Here is an 18681-nt window from a genome sequence, read left to right as displayed (position 1 = left end):
TTGTCACCCACCCAATCTGTCCACCAAATTTTGGCTGAATCTGCCCACAACTGTTTGAGATATTCTGCTCACAGGAAAACAAACAAACAGACAGGGGTGAAAACATAACCTCCATCCAGCTTCGGTGGTGGAGGCAATGAAGGAGAATTCCATTTAACTATAACCCCTGTGCCATGAATAATCCTGTCGGCTTAGGTGACACCTTAAGGCACACACACTCACAAATATGGGTACAGATAGAGGAAGAGGAGACTAAAAGAAGCCTGTACACATGGTATTTTTGTGCATGGTGGTTGTGGTTGCAGGAGTGGTGCACTCCATGTCAATATCTGCTAAAACACTCTTTGACATGTAACCTATCATTTCCCACTGAAACCAACACTTATGTTACACATTCATTAATTAAATATCTATTTTATCTTACTTCCTTTAGCCCCTATGGCCATCCCCACATCAGTATCAAAGCCCGAGTTATTACTTACGAAATCTAAAGATTTCGTAAGCATATTGATGACTTCCGTCCTCTGTTTGTGTGTTTGTGTGTTTGTTTGTAGGCACGATAACTCGAGAACGGAAGAAGCTACCAATGTCAAATTACACCACGTGATTCAGGAGGGTGATGGCTAGCGCTGATTAGATTTTGGTCAAAATCAGTCAAAGGTCAAGGTCACAGTGAGGTCAAACATAATTCCGTAAATTCATGTGGAGAAATGGAGTATTTTTGCTTCGGTCGACGTTATGAGTTCGTTTTAACTTCGATTTTAATTTTGCCTTCGGTTTTTGCGATCGCTTAGGATGCTTAAAACTCGGTTGTCAATTCTGGTAAAAATCGGATGTTTTGGAGACGTTTTAAGATTGTATAAAAAATATTTCACTCGCCGCGTCACGGCTCGTCACGTGGTGCAGCGTGCTCGAGCAGGGGCATCGTTGAGTCACGTAAAGGTTTTGCGTGTGCGCGCTGATGGTGTTTTCGATAAAGATGGTGTTTAAAAGTCATTTTTTTTATCCCAATAAAGGTTATCGTCACATGCCTGACTCGCTAAGCTGTCGGATTATGTAAAGATTGTTGGTGGATGGCCGAATATTACGGTTTTGTGACTTTAATAAAATAATTGCGTGGAGAAATGGAGATTTTTGCTTCGGTCGACGTTACGATTTTTGATGGTTTGGTACAGAATCATCGTAGAAACTTCTGGTTTGTGTCGCTACCTTCTCTAGAGACAGCTTTTATTAGACAAGGTAAGAGGTCAAGTTGACGATTTCATAAGTACCAGTCTATGACTGTTTGTTTTATTTTGTTGTCAAGTCAAGGCTTAAGAAATGAGCGAGAATAAATAATGGATCCAAATGTAACAGTAGAAAGATTAGGGGGGGGGCGGGGGACACCAGCAGCAGGGTTGAGGGAAACAATAGAAGGAGAATTGGACGAATGAGGGGTAGGAGAGGCAACACGTAGTGGACAAGATGGATACAGAAGCAAACCCGCAGGAAGGAAAAACTGGAAAAGTTGGGGAGGGGCTGATGGGGGTAGAAAATATCATGGTTTTGGATCGGGGATCATCTGAGATGGTGGGGAACAGTTGGCTTGAAGTCCTGGAGGGAAGAATTGCATTGAAGAGAATGTGAAAGTTGGTTCCTGAGGTTTGAAAAAAGAGGAATGAATGAGGGGAGATGAGCAGTGATTCTGGATTATGGGCGTTTCACCAGAAGGGGCTTGATGGTGGACCATGTGTGCCCTGCAGAAACCTGAGGGGTGGGGGACAAAGCACAGAAAGAGCAGGGGGTGCAAGATCAGAAACAAGGCAGCAGAAGACAGAGAGACCACCGACCTGTTTGTGATGACAATGATAAGCCCATATACTCAGTTTCATCTAATGATTCCAATAATCTTGATGGTCTTTGTTACCACAGCGTCAAGTTGAACAAAGTTTGTGGCAGGTGCGCCATCCTGGGGCGGTGGGGGGGGGGGGAGGGGGTGGGTGCATTACTCCATCAACCTGCGTATGAATGCTTTGTCGGAGTTCAGGTGTGCCAAGGAAGGACTTTGCATGACCGAGGATTTTCAGTCGGCAATTGGAGGCCAACTTTTAAATGTGGTTTGCCCAATAGAGGTCATGGCTGATAGTGAGACCCAACAGTTTAAGTAACTGAACTTCCTCAAATGGATTGTTAAGAAATTAGTTTGGGTGGGGGTGGGGGGGCAGCAGGGGTTGCTATATGATCCTTTCATACAGAGATAGTAATTGTGTCAGATTGGTCAAGATTGAAAGAAATATTCCAAATTGTTCGACCAGGTTTTGAGTTTTTATCAAGGTCTGAAGAGAGGGAATAGGCTGCAGCCTGCCTGTCTGAAGGATGAGGGATGTCACGGCAGAGCAAATAGATAAAAAGGATTTTTCTAAGTCAGAGAGATCATTTATGAAGGTTAGGCATAGTACAGGGCTCAGAACACTGCCTTAGGAGCACTCCAGCTTTGACCGGGAGAGTTGATGAAAGGATTCCGTTGAGAGCCACACATTGGTTTTGAGACTAGAGGAAGCCAGTAAGCCATGTGTGGAGTTGGCCTTGGATGCTCTCGGCAGAACGTTTGGAGAGCAAGGCGGGGTGCCAGACTGTATTGAAAGTTCGAGTTATGCCAGTCCGTTTGGAAAGCTTAAAAATACTTGACTGTTGTTTGGCAGAGTAAGGAGGTTAGGGCGAATGAGTGACTCAGTGCTGAGAATGTTTTAAATTTTAGTATATGAGCTTTTGGAGAGTTTATGGGTTTTAGGAGGTAGAGCGAGTCAGATAATTATTTATTTGTCTCTTTACAGGATTGTCTGAACAACAACCCAACCAGGAGATCGGCCGTTGCCTTCACACAGTCCCGTGGTAAGGTACTTTTTTGTTACGTTAAAACCTACATGTTAGCTGTGAAAATAGCTTGCAACACAATCGGGTATTACTGAAAATGACAAATATATGCTGGGCTCACATGTCAAACTTGAGTGATGACAACATCTTCACTTTCTTTCAAAATTCCAATAATGAAAACATATTGTTATGGATCCGGGGCTCAAGACTCACCACGAAGGGAAGCACTTGAGTTCCTCCCAAACTCCCAGTCCTGAGACCACTGAGCATGGATAACCATGTGCCGGCAGGTTGCTAATCAACCATGAGTGCTGATTAGTACCGCCAATCCTGGCAGGATTTCATTACTTTGTGTGGGTACCTTACCTGTGGATGGCCATACAAAAGGGGGGGGGGGGTCTCGTGCCATCGATGCATACTTGAGTTAACTTACCGTATCAGGTGCAGCCTAGTGGAGTTGCCAAGTACTTACTGGCTAACAAGAATCAATCGGTGGGGTAAAACTTCCCGGATAACACTCTGTGCGGACTACGCTAGACCATTGGCGGAAAGGAAACTATGAACTGGGTATATTCACAAGGAGAAAAGGACATTACATGTCATAGCCCCCATGGTTTTAGGAATTTTGCTGTACGGAGTTGAATGGCAAGCCCATTTTTACAAGTTTTATGTGTATGCGCAACTGACTTGAGTGTTCATATGACGTACAAGAACATTTTTGACATTTGTACCATGTGACATTTGACAAGTTTGAACAACATCGGACCATGCATGTCCAATAAATGGTTGGCGACACTTTTAAGTAACAAAATCACCACCAATCAGCCATCTTGGAATTTATCTCGATAAACAATGTCGTGCATATATTACCCTTCATTCTTTATCTGTGTGCCAAGTTTGAACAAGATCGGTAATTGCATCTCCGAGAAATGTTTGAGGAGGTGTTCAACATTGGGTTTTTTCTAACAACTAAATTGGCCGCCAGTCTACTGGTCAGCCATCTTTGACCAGATCACAAAATAATGTGAGGTGCACGTATATGTCATCATGTACCCTGGTTGTGCCAATACAAGCTTGAAGAAAATTGGACCATGCACATCCGAGAAATGGTTGGGGACATGTTTAACAAAATGGCAACCAGTCGGCCATCTTAGATCTGATCTCAAAAATAAATGACGTGCATGTGTACGGCATCATTCGTTATCTGTGCTCCAAGTTTGAACAAGATCGGTAAATGCATGTCTGAGAAATAGTTGAGGACGAGTTCAATACTGGGGTTTTTTTAACAACTAAAATGGCTGCTAGTCGGCCATCTTTGATCGCTTCGTGAAACAAAATGATGTACCTATGTACACCATCATGTGTTGTCTTTTTGCCAAGTATGTGTAAAATCGGTCCATACATGTCCGAGATATGGTTGCGGATGCACGCATGCACAGGCACGAAAATCGAGACCAAATCCATAAGCCCCCCTTTCAGACCAAGTCAAATGGGGGCTAACAATAGCAATTTATTTATAGCAAGGGAGTGAGGAAATGCATGTGGAACAATAAGCAAAGGGTTTAATACACAGCAAAATATGTGCAGCAGTGGAAAGCAAGGATTGGTGAGGTGCAGCACAAGAAAAACATTTATATACAAACACGAGAGACACAGTGAAGAGTGACCCCGATCCTAACCTTATACAATCTTAATTATGCTAATCAAACAGGCACCATCAAAATCATTCCCCGAGGAAAGTTAGAATCACAAGAAAGATCCGGCTAATCAGTGGGATACAAAATGTAAATTGTTCAGCATGCTGGAAGTATGCCCTCTACTGAGTGCCCATTCTTGTTAATCAAAGTGTTGGTCAAAACAAATTTTGATTAAAAAAAAATGCTTAAAAAGTACCATAATGTTGGCATGATTAAAAGTCATTTTAATGGTCATAAATAGCTGAGAATGCAGAAGAGACCCTTAAGGATCCTCTTGCATCTGGGGTCCACACCAGAGCTCCAGACACCCAGCAGGTGTTGGCAGGTCGGAACCTCCTGCATCTGGGGCCTGCCCCAGGGATCTGGATCCCTGGTCTGTAGGGACCGTAGACCTGCAATATTTATTTGGAACCTGCAACTAAAATACTAAATACATTACTGTTTTGCTTAGTAGAAACAATGTTACCCCAAAGCTGCATGTCCTGAGGTCTGAATGATATCCAAGAGAGCTGTTGGCAAAAACAGAATGACTGGTGCATTTGAGATAGTAGAACCTTGAACAGGTAGTGCTGGAAACTATCACTGTTGGGAGCAAATTTAATGTTGATTGGTCCTTGAAAGAATGCAGAGCACATGTCGGACCATTCGGCCCACCAAAATAGATGTCTCTGTGCTTTGGCAGAAGAAGATTGCTGTGAAGAGAATGTTCTTTGTTTGAAAGACAATGTGAGGGAAGCTAGTATGAAAATAACTAGATGGATTATATGATGTCATGCTTATTGTGCACTTTAGTCTTCAGACAGTTTAGTCTGAAAAAATGCTTGCACTCTTAACTATCCTAGACGCAGTATACAATGTAGGCTTTGCTTAATTTGGCACCGAGCTTCATAAAAAGACGAAATTTCATTGATAAGCAGGTTTCAAAATGATCTTATTCATAAAGTAGTCGGTACTTGTCTGATGGAAATCTGGGTTTGCCTGTTAATGTAACTGTGATTCCATCTGAACCAATATGTATTTGGTGATCCCATCTTAGCTCCAGTCCTCTTTAACATGTACTTGAGCCTTGTACCAACCACCTCCAAAAGGTTTGCCTACACAGATTATCTTGCCCTTGCTACCCAACCTTGAAGATTTCAGCAGTACCCTGTCCCAGGGTTTATAGGTAATGGAGCAACACTTCATCTATTGGTGCCTCTGCCAAAACCCAAGAAAGACTACAGTTCCTGCTTTCCATCTCTGCAACCGACTGGCTAACAGCAAACTCTAGGTTTCCTTTTTCAGCAAAGCAGTCAAGAATGAACTGTTCCCCAAGTACCGACTCACCATTGATTGCAGCCTCAAGTTCTCCGAACACCTAAAACGGGTCACAGAGAAGATCAAGACCAGGGTAAACATCATCCGGAAACTAGCGGGCACCAGCTGGGGATCAAGTGCACACACTCTTCGCACTGTTAGTCTTGCTCTTGTGTACTCTGCAGTGGAATACTGTTCTCCTGTTTGGGCAGAGAACAGCCACACAAAACATTTGGACACTGTCCTGAAAACACTGATGTGGATAATCAGCGGTAAACTGAAATCGACACCGGTGCAATGGCTCCCAGTTCTGTCAAACATCCCACCCCAGCCCCCTCCCCCTTTTGCACGAGAAGGTAAGAATTCTGTGAGAGTATGACCAATCAAAACCAACCTTCCAATCCATGAAGACCTGCAGAATCTACCAAATATGCGGCTTAAGTCACGCAAATATTTCTGGGGCTCTGCAAATGTTTTGAGTAATGCAGGGTTTAACACAAAGGCCAAGTGGTGCAATCTCTGGACAGACAACATTGCTAAGAAAGAGTTGGTGAGTGATCAAACAGAAGACCCTCCAGGTTTTGACCTCCCCCTGAAACAGTAGTCTATACTCTCCATGCAAGGACATCACACCACCTCCACAAATGGAATCTCAAAGACAGCCCAGCATGTGACTGGCTACTCAGATCAGACTATTCTTCACATTGTGAATGAGTGTCACCTATGAGAATTTGATGAAGGATTTAGGGCAATCCAACTAACAACAGACTTGGCTGTCCAACTTAGATTTGGATCTGTGAGTAATGTGTCGTATGCAAGAAGAAAAAAAAAACAAGAAAGCGATCCCATCTGAATCAACAGATCATGCTGCACATGTTCAAATACGATACATTGTTGTCCTTTTTTGATTGTCCTTGTAATCCTTTTATAATGTACACTGATTCATGTAAAAATACAATTCCTGAATTTAGACAAGCTGCCTTTGTCCTGTATGTGATATTTTATATATTTGTGAAGAGTGGACAAGTTCTCGCCGGCACCCTGAACAAATTGCAAAATTCCTGCCTTGACTATTGCAGGGCAGGTAAAGGGAAACCACCTACAGTGTAATTCTTGCTGTGAGGCTGCTTTGACAGTAGAGAGAGGGAGAGAGAGGGAGAGAGAGGGAGAGAAAGAGGAGAGGAGCTCAACAGTGATGATGGGTGTCATCACTAAAGTCTGTTAAAATTACACCAACCTGATATCAACTCTTTCTGCCATTAGGGACAGACTTTGAGCACCATTTTACTTCTTCTTCTTCTTCTTCTTCTTCTTCTTCTTCTTCTTCTTCTTCTTCTTTCGGCTGCTCCCGTTAGGGGTCGCCACAGCGGATCATCCGTATGATCCGCATAGTGATTTGGCACATGTTTTATGCCGGATGCCCTTCCTGACGCAACCCTGGTCGCCTCTTACGACACAGGGATATGGTACACCTATTTTTAATCGGGGTATACACCGGCCCAGTATACTGGTACTCATTTCGCCGACCTCGGAAGGATGACAGGCTGAGTCAACCCCTTGGTGTATTAATTCAGTGGCCCAACAGGGCTTGAACTCAGGACCTTTTGGATCCCAAGCCGCTGCCCTAACCACTGCGCCAACACACCAGGCTTTGAGCACCATTGTACCTTGACCTTAAACACGATGATGTTTTCCCTTTTTGCGGTTGCATGGGATGCATTTGATTTTTCATGTAACAACTGCATTCACTCATCCATTGTAGAAGTTTTCTTACCAGACCAGTTCGAAGCCACAGCACACCAGGAGAAAAATAAGGGTTGCGTTAAAAACCTCCAAAGTATTCGCCATCAGATACCGCTGAGGCAGAGAAATGTTTCACATTATAAAGTAGATACATATAGGATACGTCCAAGTCCTGAAGATGATCCTACTTAATGTTGAAATGTCCCGACCAAAGAATGTTGCACAAAGAAAAGAAAAAAATCAATGATACAATGCACAAATAAAAACCAAATTGGAATCAAAATATATCTCAAAGGAGTCTTTATGGTAACCAAACTAAACTGTTTCCATAATGTTAATTCCACCTTACTTTTTATTTTTAGCAGCATCTTCAGAAAATAAAAAGCTTGTAGTGATCTGCAAACAAATTTGGAATGAAGCAAAAATCTTATTTCAAAAACTATGAATTGGTCATACAAAGTTGAATACAAAAGATCATATTGTTCACTTTACTTTCTTGTGTAAAGCAAGACAGTGTACACCAGAGCCAGAGTATAAACATAACAGTAGATCTGAGAACTACGGTAGACTCACTCACAGAATGACAACAGCATCTCCTTGGACACAATGCACAAGGTATAAAATTCAAGGTATAATTTTATATTCAAGGTATAAAATCAACTTGTGGGTAAATTTGACAACTTTGTCACACTGACTAAGGCAGCTTGAGTGTGCTCGTTGAAGCCATCGGATTTGAAGTGTATACGTTAGATTAGACCATGGGCTCGACTAGATGGCTTGAAATGGGTCTGAGGCTGCCGAGTCATACTAGTCGAGCCCAAGGTCTAAGGTATGCTGCAAGGCTTGAGAGAAATGCTGATAATGTTATCTTGAAAGACAATTTTCTGTGGCCACCGATGCTGCACCAAATTTGTACATTATTCACTCGTAGTTGAAGTGGACAATTTTGTGCCATTTGCGTAATTGAAGATAAATTCGAAAGACTTTTTAACTGCATAATCTCACTGTAGTAATTATAGATTATTATGTTAGATCTGGGAACGAATTATCTATATTGAAGTTGATCTGCATGCGGAATAACACACTCACTGACTGACAGACTGATTGCAAAAACTACTCGCATCACTTGAGGAATGGGCGAGGCTAATTAAATATTAAGCAGCAAAAGCAATTTGGTGATTTTTCTCACAATGTTTTTTGAAGCTACATATGATCTACCTTATGAGTCCACTGTAATATTGTTGTAGTTATCAGACTCGTTCCAGTTGCCCGGTCCGAATCCCGATGAACCACGTCAAAGCGGTCATGCCCACAAAGTGATTGTAGCCTGACGTCAAACCGATCATCCTAATTAGTGATTCGAGCAGAGATCGCTGGACTCAGGCACAGTCTCGTACTGGGTGTGAATCGCCTGAATGCAATCTGTCCTTTAACGGACGTACGAACGAATATTTTAACGATCAGGGCAACTCGAAGACTCAGAGACCAAGTGAATTTGTAATGGTGTATCACAACAAGAAAAGGACAGCAATACAAAAGAAGCAATACAAATCTGGGCAATAATAAAACCCCACACGTGCCCCGAGTAAACGGACGAATGACAGATTCTTAATTATTAGGTAAGCCTTAAATGGGGAACTCAAACGCTCAGACCACCTCAGCGCTAATCTATCCCTTGACACCCTACAAAATAGATATGATGCGTCTTTTTCCGATTTGCGATATATATATATATATATATATATATATATATATATATATATATATATATATATATATATATATATATATATATATATATATATATATATATATATGTGTGTGTGTATTGGTTCACGAAAAATAAAAGTGACCACTATATTCGTTATCGTTGTGTGTCTGTATGTCTGTCTGTATGTCTGTCTGTCTGTCTGTCCCGAGCATAGCTCCGTGGGTTTTGATCCGATCCTGATGAAATTTTGGTGGGAGGTTTATATCATGATTTAGTTGTGTTTTCCTGAAAATGGGCGTGGTCCGCCCATAATGGGCGGAGCCACGCCCAAAAAACATGTGTTTTTAGGGGGTAGCCGATTTCAATTTGCATCTTCTCTGAGGGGTTTTGTCGAATCTGACGGGTTTCGGTATTTGGTAAGCCCAATGGCACCTGCATAGCCTCACGGAGCTCGATTTTTCATTTTCGTCACAAGGTCACGAACTTAGAAAATTGCCATTTTGAAATAAAAAAATTTCTTCTCCGAGGAGTTTGTTGAATCTGGCAGGGGTTTCGATATTTTGTTAGCCCAATGGCACCTGCATAGCCCCACAGAGCTCGATTTTTCATTTTCGTCCCAAGGTCAAGGCCACAAGGTCACAAACTTAGAAAATTGCGAATTGTATTTTTAGGGGGTAGCCGATTTCAATTTGCATCTTCTCCTAGGGGGTTTGTCGAATCTGGCAGGGGTTTCAGTATTTGGTTAGCCCAATGGCACCTGCATAGCCCCACGGAGCTCGATTTTTCATTTTCGTCCCAAAGTCAAGGTCACGAACTTAGAAAATTGCGATTTTGACATAAAAAATCCATCTTCTCTGAGGGAGTTGTCGAATCTGTCAGGGGTTTCGGTATTTGGTTAGCCCAATGGCACCTGCATAGCCCCACGGAGCTCGATTTTTTTCATTTTAGTCTCAAGGTCACAAGGTCATGAACTTAGAATATTTCGAATTTTGACATAAAAATCAGATGACCGCCCAAACTTTGAGAGCTCGGATGGCAATATTTTTTTTTTATGCATAATCTTGAGGTCATTCCCCACCTAAAATCTTGAAACCATTTTTCTTATCTCTATCTCGAACACCTTGCCCGTGGCGCCCCCTTCAAGTATGTTTTTTACGCTGATGTCATCAAAGTATGGATAATCCGAGGAGTGTGAAATGCCATATAGCCTATATGACATTATATTTTTCCTGGAATGTTCCAGAGGAAGTTTTGCATCAAAGGTCATAATCCTTGACCTTTGACCTTTAAAGTTCACAAAGGTCAAATTTTCAAAGTTGTGGGAATCAAACCGGATTTTTGACCTTCTTCGACGAACTAACTCCATTATGCTATAGCACGTATCTCGTTTCCTTATTTTAATGTCCACAACATTGTTTTGGGACCTTTAAAGGTTATGCAAAGGTCAAATTTTTTAAGTTGTTGAACGAAACCGGGTTTTCGACATTTTCCAGCTCATAACCTGTCACTCGTACCACATCATGTTGATCATTTTTTATAACTTGGTCAAACATTATCACATTGTCTCATCCTTCGCTTCTGAAACAATCTACATCGTCAAATACCGCTCGTGAACCATCGTCGTCTTCAGACTTGTATATATGTGTATATATGTATATATATGTGTATATATGTGTATATATATATATATATATTTATATATATATATATATATATATATATATATATATATATATATATATATATATATATTGTTGTAGATTTCCCGCCCATCGGCGTGCGAGCGACCGCGTTAAGCTAATGGCGGCCGCTTCGCCCACCAAACGGACAATCCAGTCGCGGCTTTCCGGATAAACGCCGAAAACTAGCCACGGGTGTGTTTTTAACCACACCGTAGATCAGCCAGCTTTTCTGTCCACGCGCGACAGGGTCCGATCCCCGAACTATCGATTTACCTAAGTATGCACGCAGACAGAAATGCCGGGGATTTACACCTCGACGGAACTCATACGGAAACGAGCCGCTTAAGCCGCTCGCTCCGTTCGCGATTGCCGAGCAGATTATGGCCAAGCCCGTCGGACCCGATTCTCTTGTCGGTTATTAAGAAACTAACTATTTATTCCGATCTCAATACGGCAGTTCAATGAGGGAATGGACGCAACAAACAGGTTTACATTCACACAAGGACATTTATTTGCACACATATACGGTCAAAGAAGCAATGCAGATATATACAAGCATGCAATGAATGGGGGTAGGGACAAGACGCGAGCAAGACAAAGACTACAACCGTCTACTTATTATGTACATTCACTTGCACTTAACAGCAGTTCCTACTTATACACGGACACACGTATGCACACACACACCCAAGAAATGGTGGCAGAGGCCTTTAATAACGAGCTCCAGCTCGGAGGACAGGTGAGCTGAAACCCAGAACCTATCTCGAACCTCTCCACCTCGTGTGGTCTTCAAGTTGTTTGGACCCGGGCTCCAGCGAGAGCGAGCTGGACCCAATCGCCGTGAGCGCGATCTTTCCCGAGCTCCCGCGAATCCTCCCGCGCTTCTCAACACGTGCTGGTGAGACGAGGCGCCGATCCTTCCCGTCGATGCGTCGCTTCCCCGAGGATCCACCTCCAAGAAGAAGTGGATGAGTTGCACCAAGCCGGGAACCAAAATGGAGAACAAAGAGCTCCACGAACCAAGAAGAAGAAGAAGAAGCCACCACTCGCACCTCGAGCCGAGCAACCAGCTTAACTTTCTTCCAAACTCGGCAGCTTGAAGCAAAAGGCTTTCAAAAGCCTTCGACCCTAACCAGAGTCAGGCAGGACCCGAAGCTCTGCTGAACAACTCCTCTGCAGAAGCAAAAAGCTTCCGAAGGCCTTAACCCTAACCCAAGCCAAGCAGGACCCGAAGGTCTGCTGAGCGACTACTCTCTGCCGAAGCATAAAAGCTTACTACTCCAACTCCTCACACGAACAAAGAAAAGATCTCCTCTTATCCTTCTCCCGCCCTTCCCCTGCTCCCGGCGGGACTCGTGACTCATGCCCTCGTGCTCCATCCCCCGCTCAACCACGGGTGTGAGGGAGTTGTTAACATCATGAGTCACGGGACGGTAGGGTTCTTCTTCCTCTTCACAGAAGAGGGGGGAGGGACGTCTCCATTGTTTCGTTCCCTAACTATTAAATTGATCCGCAGCGCATCTTATCGATTTCTGAACATTTAAACAATGGAAGGTGAGCTAACTAGGGAACAAGCACTTATCGACATAGCTGACAAAAGGAACCTGAATGTTCTGTGCAATCGAAATCCCAAATTCGTAGCAATATATAAGCATTTTGGATAATTATGTATGTCGGTAATTTTGTGTTTAAAAGTCAAAATCTTCTAATTCACGATTATCCGTGACGTCACACCGGAAGTCGACCGCCATATTCGTACTGTCTACCTGTCACATCGTGGAACGATTTAACTCAAATGGTGAATAATTTTCGATTTAAAAAAAAAAAAATATATATATATATATATAGAAAAAAATATATATTTCTTTTCCACAAATATTTCTAGTCGATGCATCTTTGGTGAATGTAGTAATACAAACTGAGATATCCTTTCATGCTACACCAATGGCCAAAAGACCCTAAGTTTGCCAGAAATTGGACAAGGTTTGGCTGAAATACCTGAGTGTGGATCTGGCCTCCAAAATGTTAGCTTTTGTGCTCCTAACATTTCACAGAGCACTGTTATGAAATACCAGAGATTGCTAGATCTTGTGGTTATCCACCATGATTGAGAGAGGATGCCATCTCCACAATTAAGCGAAAGAAACAGCCATCACTCAAAACTGTAAGACCATTATCTCTACCCAGCTACCAGCACATGCACATGGGTGATTGGAGCGGTGAATCAAACAGCTGCGTTGGCTTGCCGGCGACCGATCTCATCTCGCCATCACCCACCTCTTGTGGGATACGGCAAGAACACAATACAGCACGGACATGACACTACCACAGACACGATGGTGGGACACTGCACAGACATGATGGAAGGACACAGCACGACCACAGACACAAATGGTGTCACGGGAAAGTATGAAAAGAGGCGATCTTGTAACATACAGGACACCTGGTCAGCATACGATGGTGGGACAAAGCATCCGTCACCCATTTTGTCGGCAGTGTCCAAGTATGCCTGGACGATGTCCATGCTCCGTCATGCCATGTCTATGCTGTCATGTGTCCATGCCATGTCGTGACGTGCCCGTTCTGTCATGTGTTGTGTCCCACCGTCTTGTCCGTGTCGTGTCCTACCGTTGTGTCTGGCTGTGTCCATGCCATGCTTCTACTGTAGTAATACAACTGATTTATTTATGAATACAAAATCTCTATATATAAACACCATTGTCTCTCTCTCTCTCTGGCTTTCTTTGTTACTTATTCTCAGCCACATCTTTTAAGTTACAAACTCCAATCTTGGGGTACAAATACAACTTTGTGTAGGGTGTAACATAGGCTATGTGGGTGTCGGGAATGGGGGGGGGCGTTAATTTTCTATGTAAATGAGTACCGTGTAGTGTCACATGGTGGTGGCAGAGGGTATTACAATTTCCTTTTTTACCTGGGCAATGCTGAGGCTAAAGCAATCTTCACAAAGTAAATTTTTCCTCCTTCCCTTCTCCCCCTCCCCCCCCCAAAAAAACGGGGGGGCCTGTCAAAGCCTGCCATCATGTGTGAAACATTTCTAGCAGGAAGGGACATCAGGACGAATGGGAGGCAAATGGGTAGGGGGAGCAGGTTGTGGGGAAGTGGAGGGAGGTGAGAAGGGGAGGTGAGGGTATAAATCACTCAATGCATGGGTAAATAAGTGCCTTTCCTTCTCCTTTCACCCAAATTTTTTTTTGTCATCGACGATGACTAATTGGTACTTCAGCGAAGCGATGGATCGGCTCTCCTTGTCCCTTATAAACAGTCAGTTGAACAGAAAAACAAAACCTACCAAGCTGTAGTGAACATGTGGTCGGTATTTTATCTTCACTAACACCTCCATTGCCACCATCGTCTGAATCGCTCACCCGAGGCCCGAAACAATACAGCTCCGTAATTCCCCCGAAAGCGTTTCCATCACATTTTGTTTCCAATAGTTTCTTCAAAACCCCACTGATCAGTTTCAACATACTGAGAACCTTCAGAGTTGCTCATGACTCTGAAATCGGTATTGGAATCCGAGTTCGAAATACACTGTTTCTCTATGTTAGCCTCCGTTTGGATCAATGTGGGATCTGAGTGTGACGTCGCTGGCAAAAATCGACACCAGGGCTTTTTTCGGCACTTTGTGATTGGCAAAAAAATTTCACATTTTTTTTGCTTTCAAATGAGACCGTGATTAATGATTTTCAATGGTTTTCAGGAAAAAAAAAAATTGTGTTTAGGTTCCCCTTTAAGGCCTCAAACACACCACAGAAGAAAAGACCAGAAGAAATTGACAACATTGAAAATGACGCAGGCTATGCCCGAGGGGACACAACTTGGTACCAGCAGAAAGACAGTTTGTGCTGTATACATAGGCCGGCAGGATGGGGCTTTGGGCGCAGTTTATGGTGGAGGCATGTCGGGAGGCTTCAGCCCGATGCGTGTTCTGTGCTGTGGTGAAAACCCCAGGGGTTCGGATGTAGTCTTTTCAGTGAGGTTTCCCTACATCTTGTACCCCCACAACTCTCATCCCACCTTTATAGCATCTGTCCCCACCCTCAGCCATGACGGCACTGGCTGCACCCTGCTGCTTGGCTGCAATTGGCTTGTGTCCTTACCCGTGGGTGAGGCAACCCGCCCTGACCTTTCACCCACTTTGGATCGTGTGCATTCTCCATCATGGCAGCATTTTCCCGCCTTTGCTAGTACCAACGGCCTGTCCAACGACTTAACGGTGCATAAAAACAGATTACAAAAGGATAAAAACATAAATAGGTTGTGAAGGGTAGCTGTTTTAGATGCACACATTTGGGAGGGAAAACGACAGCTTTCCACACGTACAATGGCCAATATTCCTACATCACAATTAAATTTTATCTCGTTTATTCTCAAAAGGTATGAAGGGAAATAACTATCACAATACAGTATTATGCAAAGTTACCCCCAAGAAGGCATTCTCACAACCATAGATATGCCTCATGTGAAATGTAAAATTCCTTCCAAAATTATTTTAATTTTTTATTACATCTTGTATATTTTGATCCAAGCACTGGTGTGGAAGATTACTACCTTCGCCACCGAAGGTGAAGGAGGTTATGTTTTTACTTCTCTCTGTCTGTCTGTTTGTTTGTGTGCAGGATATCTCAAAAAGTTGTGCACGGATCCGGATGAAATTTTGTGGACAGGTTTGGTGTGTCACAAGGACGAACTGATTCGATTTTGGTGAAGATCCGAATCCGGATTCGACTACAAGAATTTTTTTAGTGATTCTTCACCATTGAGAGATAGGGCCAAAAACAATATGTAGCAAGATATCTCAAAAATGTATTGGGCCCGATATGTTCTCATGGATCAGGCATTACGGGGCAGGAGTATGCTCTCGACCGAGTGCCCTTCTAGTTATTCACTGTATTAAAGAGATGAGTCAAATTTTGTGCCAGTGAGAAATCAGTGTTAGAAGCATTAAAAAATAACCATACATAACCCTAACCACGTTAATTAAATGTGCCTCTGCCGATTACTGAGGGCTCACTAAATGGCCAATGGTTTCAATCACATTTCTGCACATGCTTTAGATCTGCCTATTCAAAACTCTTTGAAGATGACATTTGTTTTCCAGCTCTATATACTTCAACCATTTCTTTACTTATTGAGGTAACTCCATCATCATCATCACTGGAATTAGACATTGACCGTATGGCCATCTCCATTTCAAAGTAGCAAGTCTTTGTTTACAGCATGTTACCTTATTTTTATTGACATTTATTATAAATTCTGTGGGATCTTGGATTCTAAATCCCATTTAATATGATCAGCCAACTCTCCAGTCTGCAGCCATGATAATTAATTGCAGGAAAACTTGATTGGTAATAGTTGTTATTGATCTACCAAGAATATCAAAACAGCAATTGGGGTTGCAATAACCCCCTCCCCTTTTTTCTTTTTTTTAAAGCAAGATTGAGGGTCATGGAAGAGCAATTTGATGTAGCGTGTGAACTGACAGTGGGACAGTAGTTGGACACAATAAGCATGACGATGAATGAACATGGAGAGAGAGAGAAAAAGAGAAAAAGAAAGAGGTTGGGGTGGTGGGGAGGAAACAGTAACTTGAAAGTAAGGGTGTTAAGATAGGCAGGGTGGCAATGTGGGTAAAGAAGATTGTGGGTAAGGATGGGGGATGACCCTACTACATCCTGTTAGACTGAAGTGTCACACCGATCAACAGAGGTCAGGAAATAAGTATTTTCCATTCATGTACGCTTCCTTCCATCCTTACCAAGCACAAATTGATTGACATTCCTATATTTGTACATTAATTATAAGGATATTATTAGACAATGTGCAAATCGCACAGTAAATGGGATTTGAACGTGGGATTTAAGCATCATGAGCTAAGTGCTCTAATGAGAATATCCAAAGAGGCCAACCACTGAGTGTGTGCTTGGTTCTGCAGCTGTCAATCACTGCAGTTATTATCCTCTTTGTTGCCCCTTTTCAGGGATAAAACGCCAAAACTGTAGTTGATTAGTTTTCATTTAACTTTGCATTCAGTTTGATCAATGTAACTCGACAGAAACTTTATTCTGTGTGTAGAAATAACATCCAAAATATCTACAAAGCTGGTTTTAATGTGAGTCATCTACATTTGGAAATGCTTAATTCCTGAGAAACATGCCCATTATTTGCTCTGAAACATTTTCGTTGGCAATTCAGATATGCAAAAGACTATTCTTGGCTCAGCTGCCATGCATTAACAGTGATGCAGTTTGACATCATTTGGTATGCTAGATTGTACCAGCACGACATGTGGCTTTATATTTTGTTAACCCGCTGTCGAGATGTTTGCAGAACTAATTGTAGCATCTCCACGAGGCACATTAATTGCTTTGTTTAAGACAACTCTAAATTGGACCTAAGCTTGGAGAAATCTTGTCCAGGAAGAAGTTTTGAATCTGTATTTTCTGATGATTTGTCCACTCTGTCTTGATGTTTTTGTCTTTAATTTTATCAAACTATAAGTTATTTAATGTACCTTAATTGGGGTTGACAATGTTTGTTTTGCTTTTGTTTTGGAGGATCCTTAGTCTATACTATAAACAGGGTTAGCGCAGTCCTTGAAGATCCTTGAAATTCCTGGAAAATGAAAAAGCATATTCCGGTACCTGAAAGTCTTGGAAAACCTGTCCAAGTCCTTGAAACTCCTGGAAAATCGAGAAAATTGCACAAACACAAATAATCTGCCAGGCCCCCAGTCAGAATTGATCATTCCACTGGTCTCTTCAAGCGAACAATTTCAATTTAAACCTCCCCAAGCAATTCACCATTAAAGCTGTTCCGAAATGGTTTCATGTGTAAAATCTGCAATGGTGAGTCACCACATGAAACGTATGTTTTACAGAACAACACTTTATTATAAGAAGGCACAGGATGACAAAAACGGAGAATCCCGGGACAAAAGATAGACCGACACGAAAACGGGCAGAGAAATAAATAAATAAATATAGCACATTCGTAAACCTATAAAACAAAAATGCACATAATACAGGAAATCAAATATAATCAAAATGGCCATGAACATACAATAAAGGGTGCCCTGTGGGCTCTTTTCAAGGATATTTTGGCTGTAGGTGTACATTTATTACTGAAACTAGTGTGGATCGGCACGCTTTGTGCGAATCACCGTATATCGCTGCAGACGCATAGGCATCTTTGACCATGCCTGCTTTCTCCAGAAGCGAGGGAAAAGGGGGTGGGGGGAATGGTGGGTGTGGGTTAGTGGGGGTGATGGTGGATTGGAGGTTGTGGGGGTATGGGGGAATGGTGGAGGGGGGATGGGGTGGATAGTTCTGGTAGGATGGTGGGGTAGGTCGGCCAAATATATTTTGTGTTTTGACTGAATATATACTGGAAATCAAAAGTCAGAACCCAACACTTATAAATAAAAACGAATTGAGCACAAATTTATATTTATTTTAAATTATTAGTTCGAGCTTGAAGGAAAGGTTTATCAAAAATTTATTTTTATCAAATATTTTTTATCAAATATCAAACAAATTTATCAAAAACTGTATTGGAAATTCAAACTGCCAGTTTTACAGAGAAGACGTACCACCAATCCACGGCTTCCCTTGGACTTCTGGCCAGGTTTTTACATCGCAAATTTCCTTTTTCCCCATATCTCGATCTCGATCTG

At 42.4% G+C, this 18681-nt stretch overlaps 1 protein-coding gene across 6 annotated transcripts in view; it reads left to right on the top strand.

The window, feature by feature from the left end:
* LOC147013404 (uncharacterized) overlaps positions 1–18681 on the top strand; it is a 153358-nt gene that overhangs the window by 67885 nt on the left and 66792 nt on the right. For all 6 annotated transcript variants that reach the window (XM_085855202.1, XM_085855205.1, XM_085855201.1 and 3 more), the window contains one exon: positions 2814–2871. In XM_085855202.1, coding sequence (XP_085711328.1) covers positions 2814–2871 — 58 coding nt within the window. The remainder of the gene's footprint in view (positions 1–2813; positions 2872–18681) is intronic.

The sequence above is a fragment of the Eptatretus burgeri genome, chromosome 14 (assembly GCF_056783735.1).
Source record: "Eptatretus burgeri isolate ZD-2024b chromosome 14, Ebu_testis_v1, whole genome shotgun sequence".
NCBI classification, from domain to species: Eukaryota; Metazoa; Chordata; class Myxini; order Myxiniformes; family Myxinidae; genus Eptatretus; species Eptatretus burgeri.
This window is presented reverse-complemented; position numbering and strand designations above follow the sequence as displayed.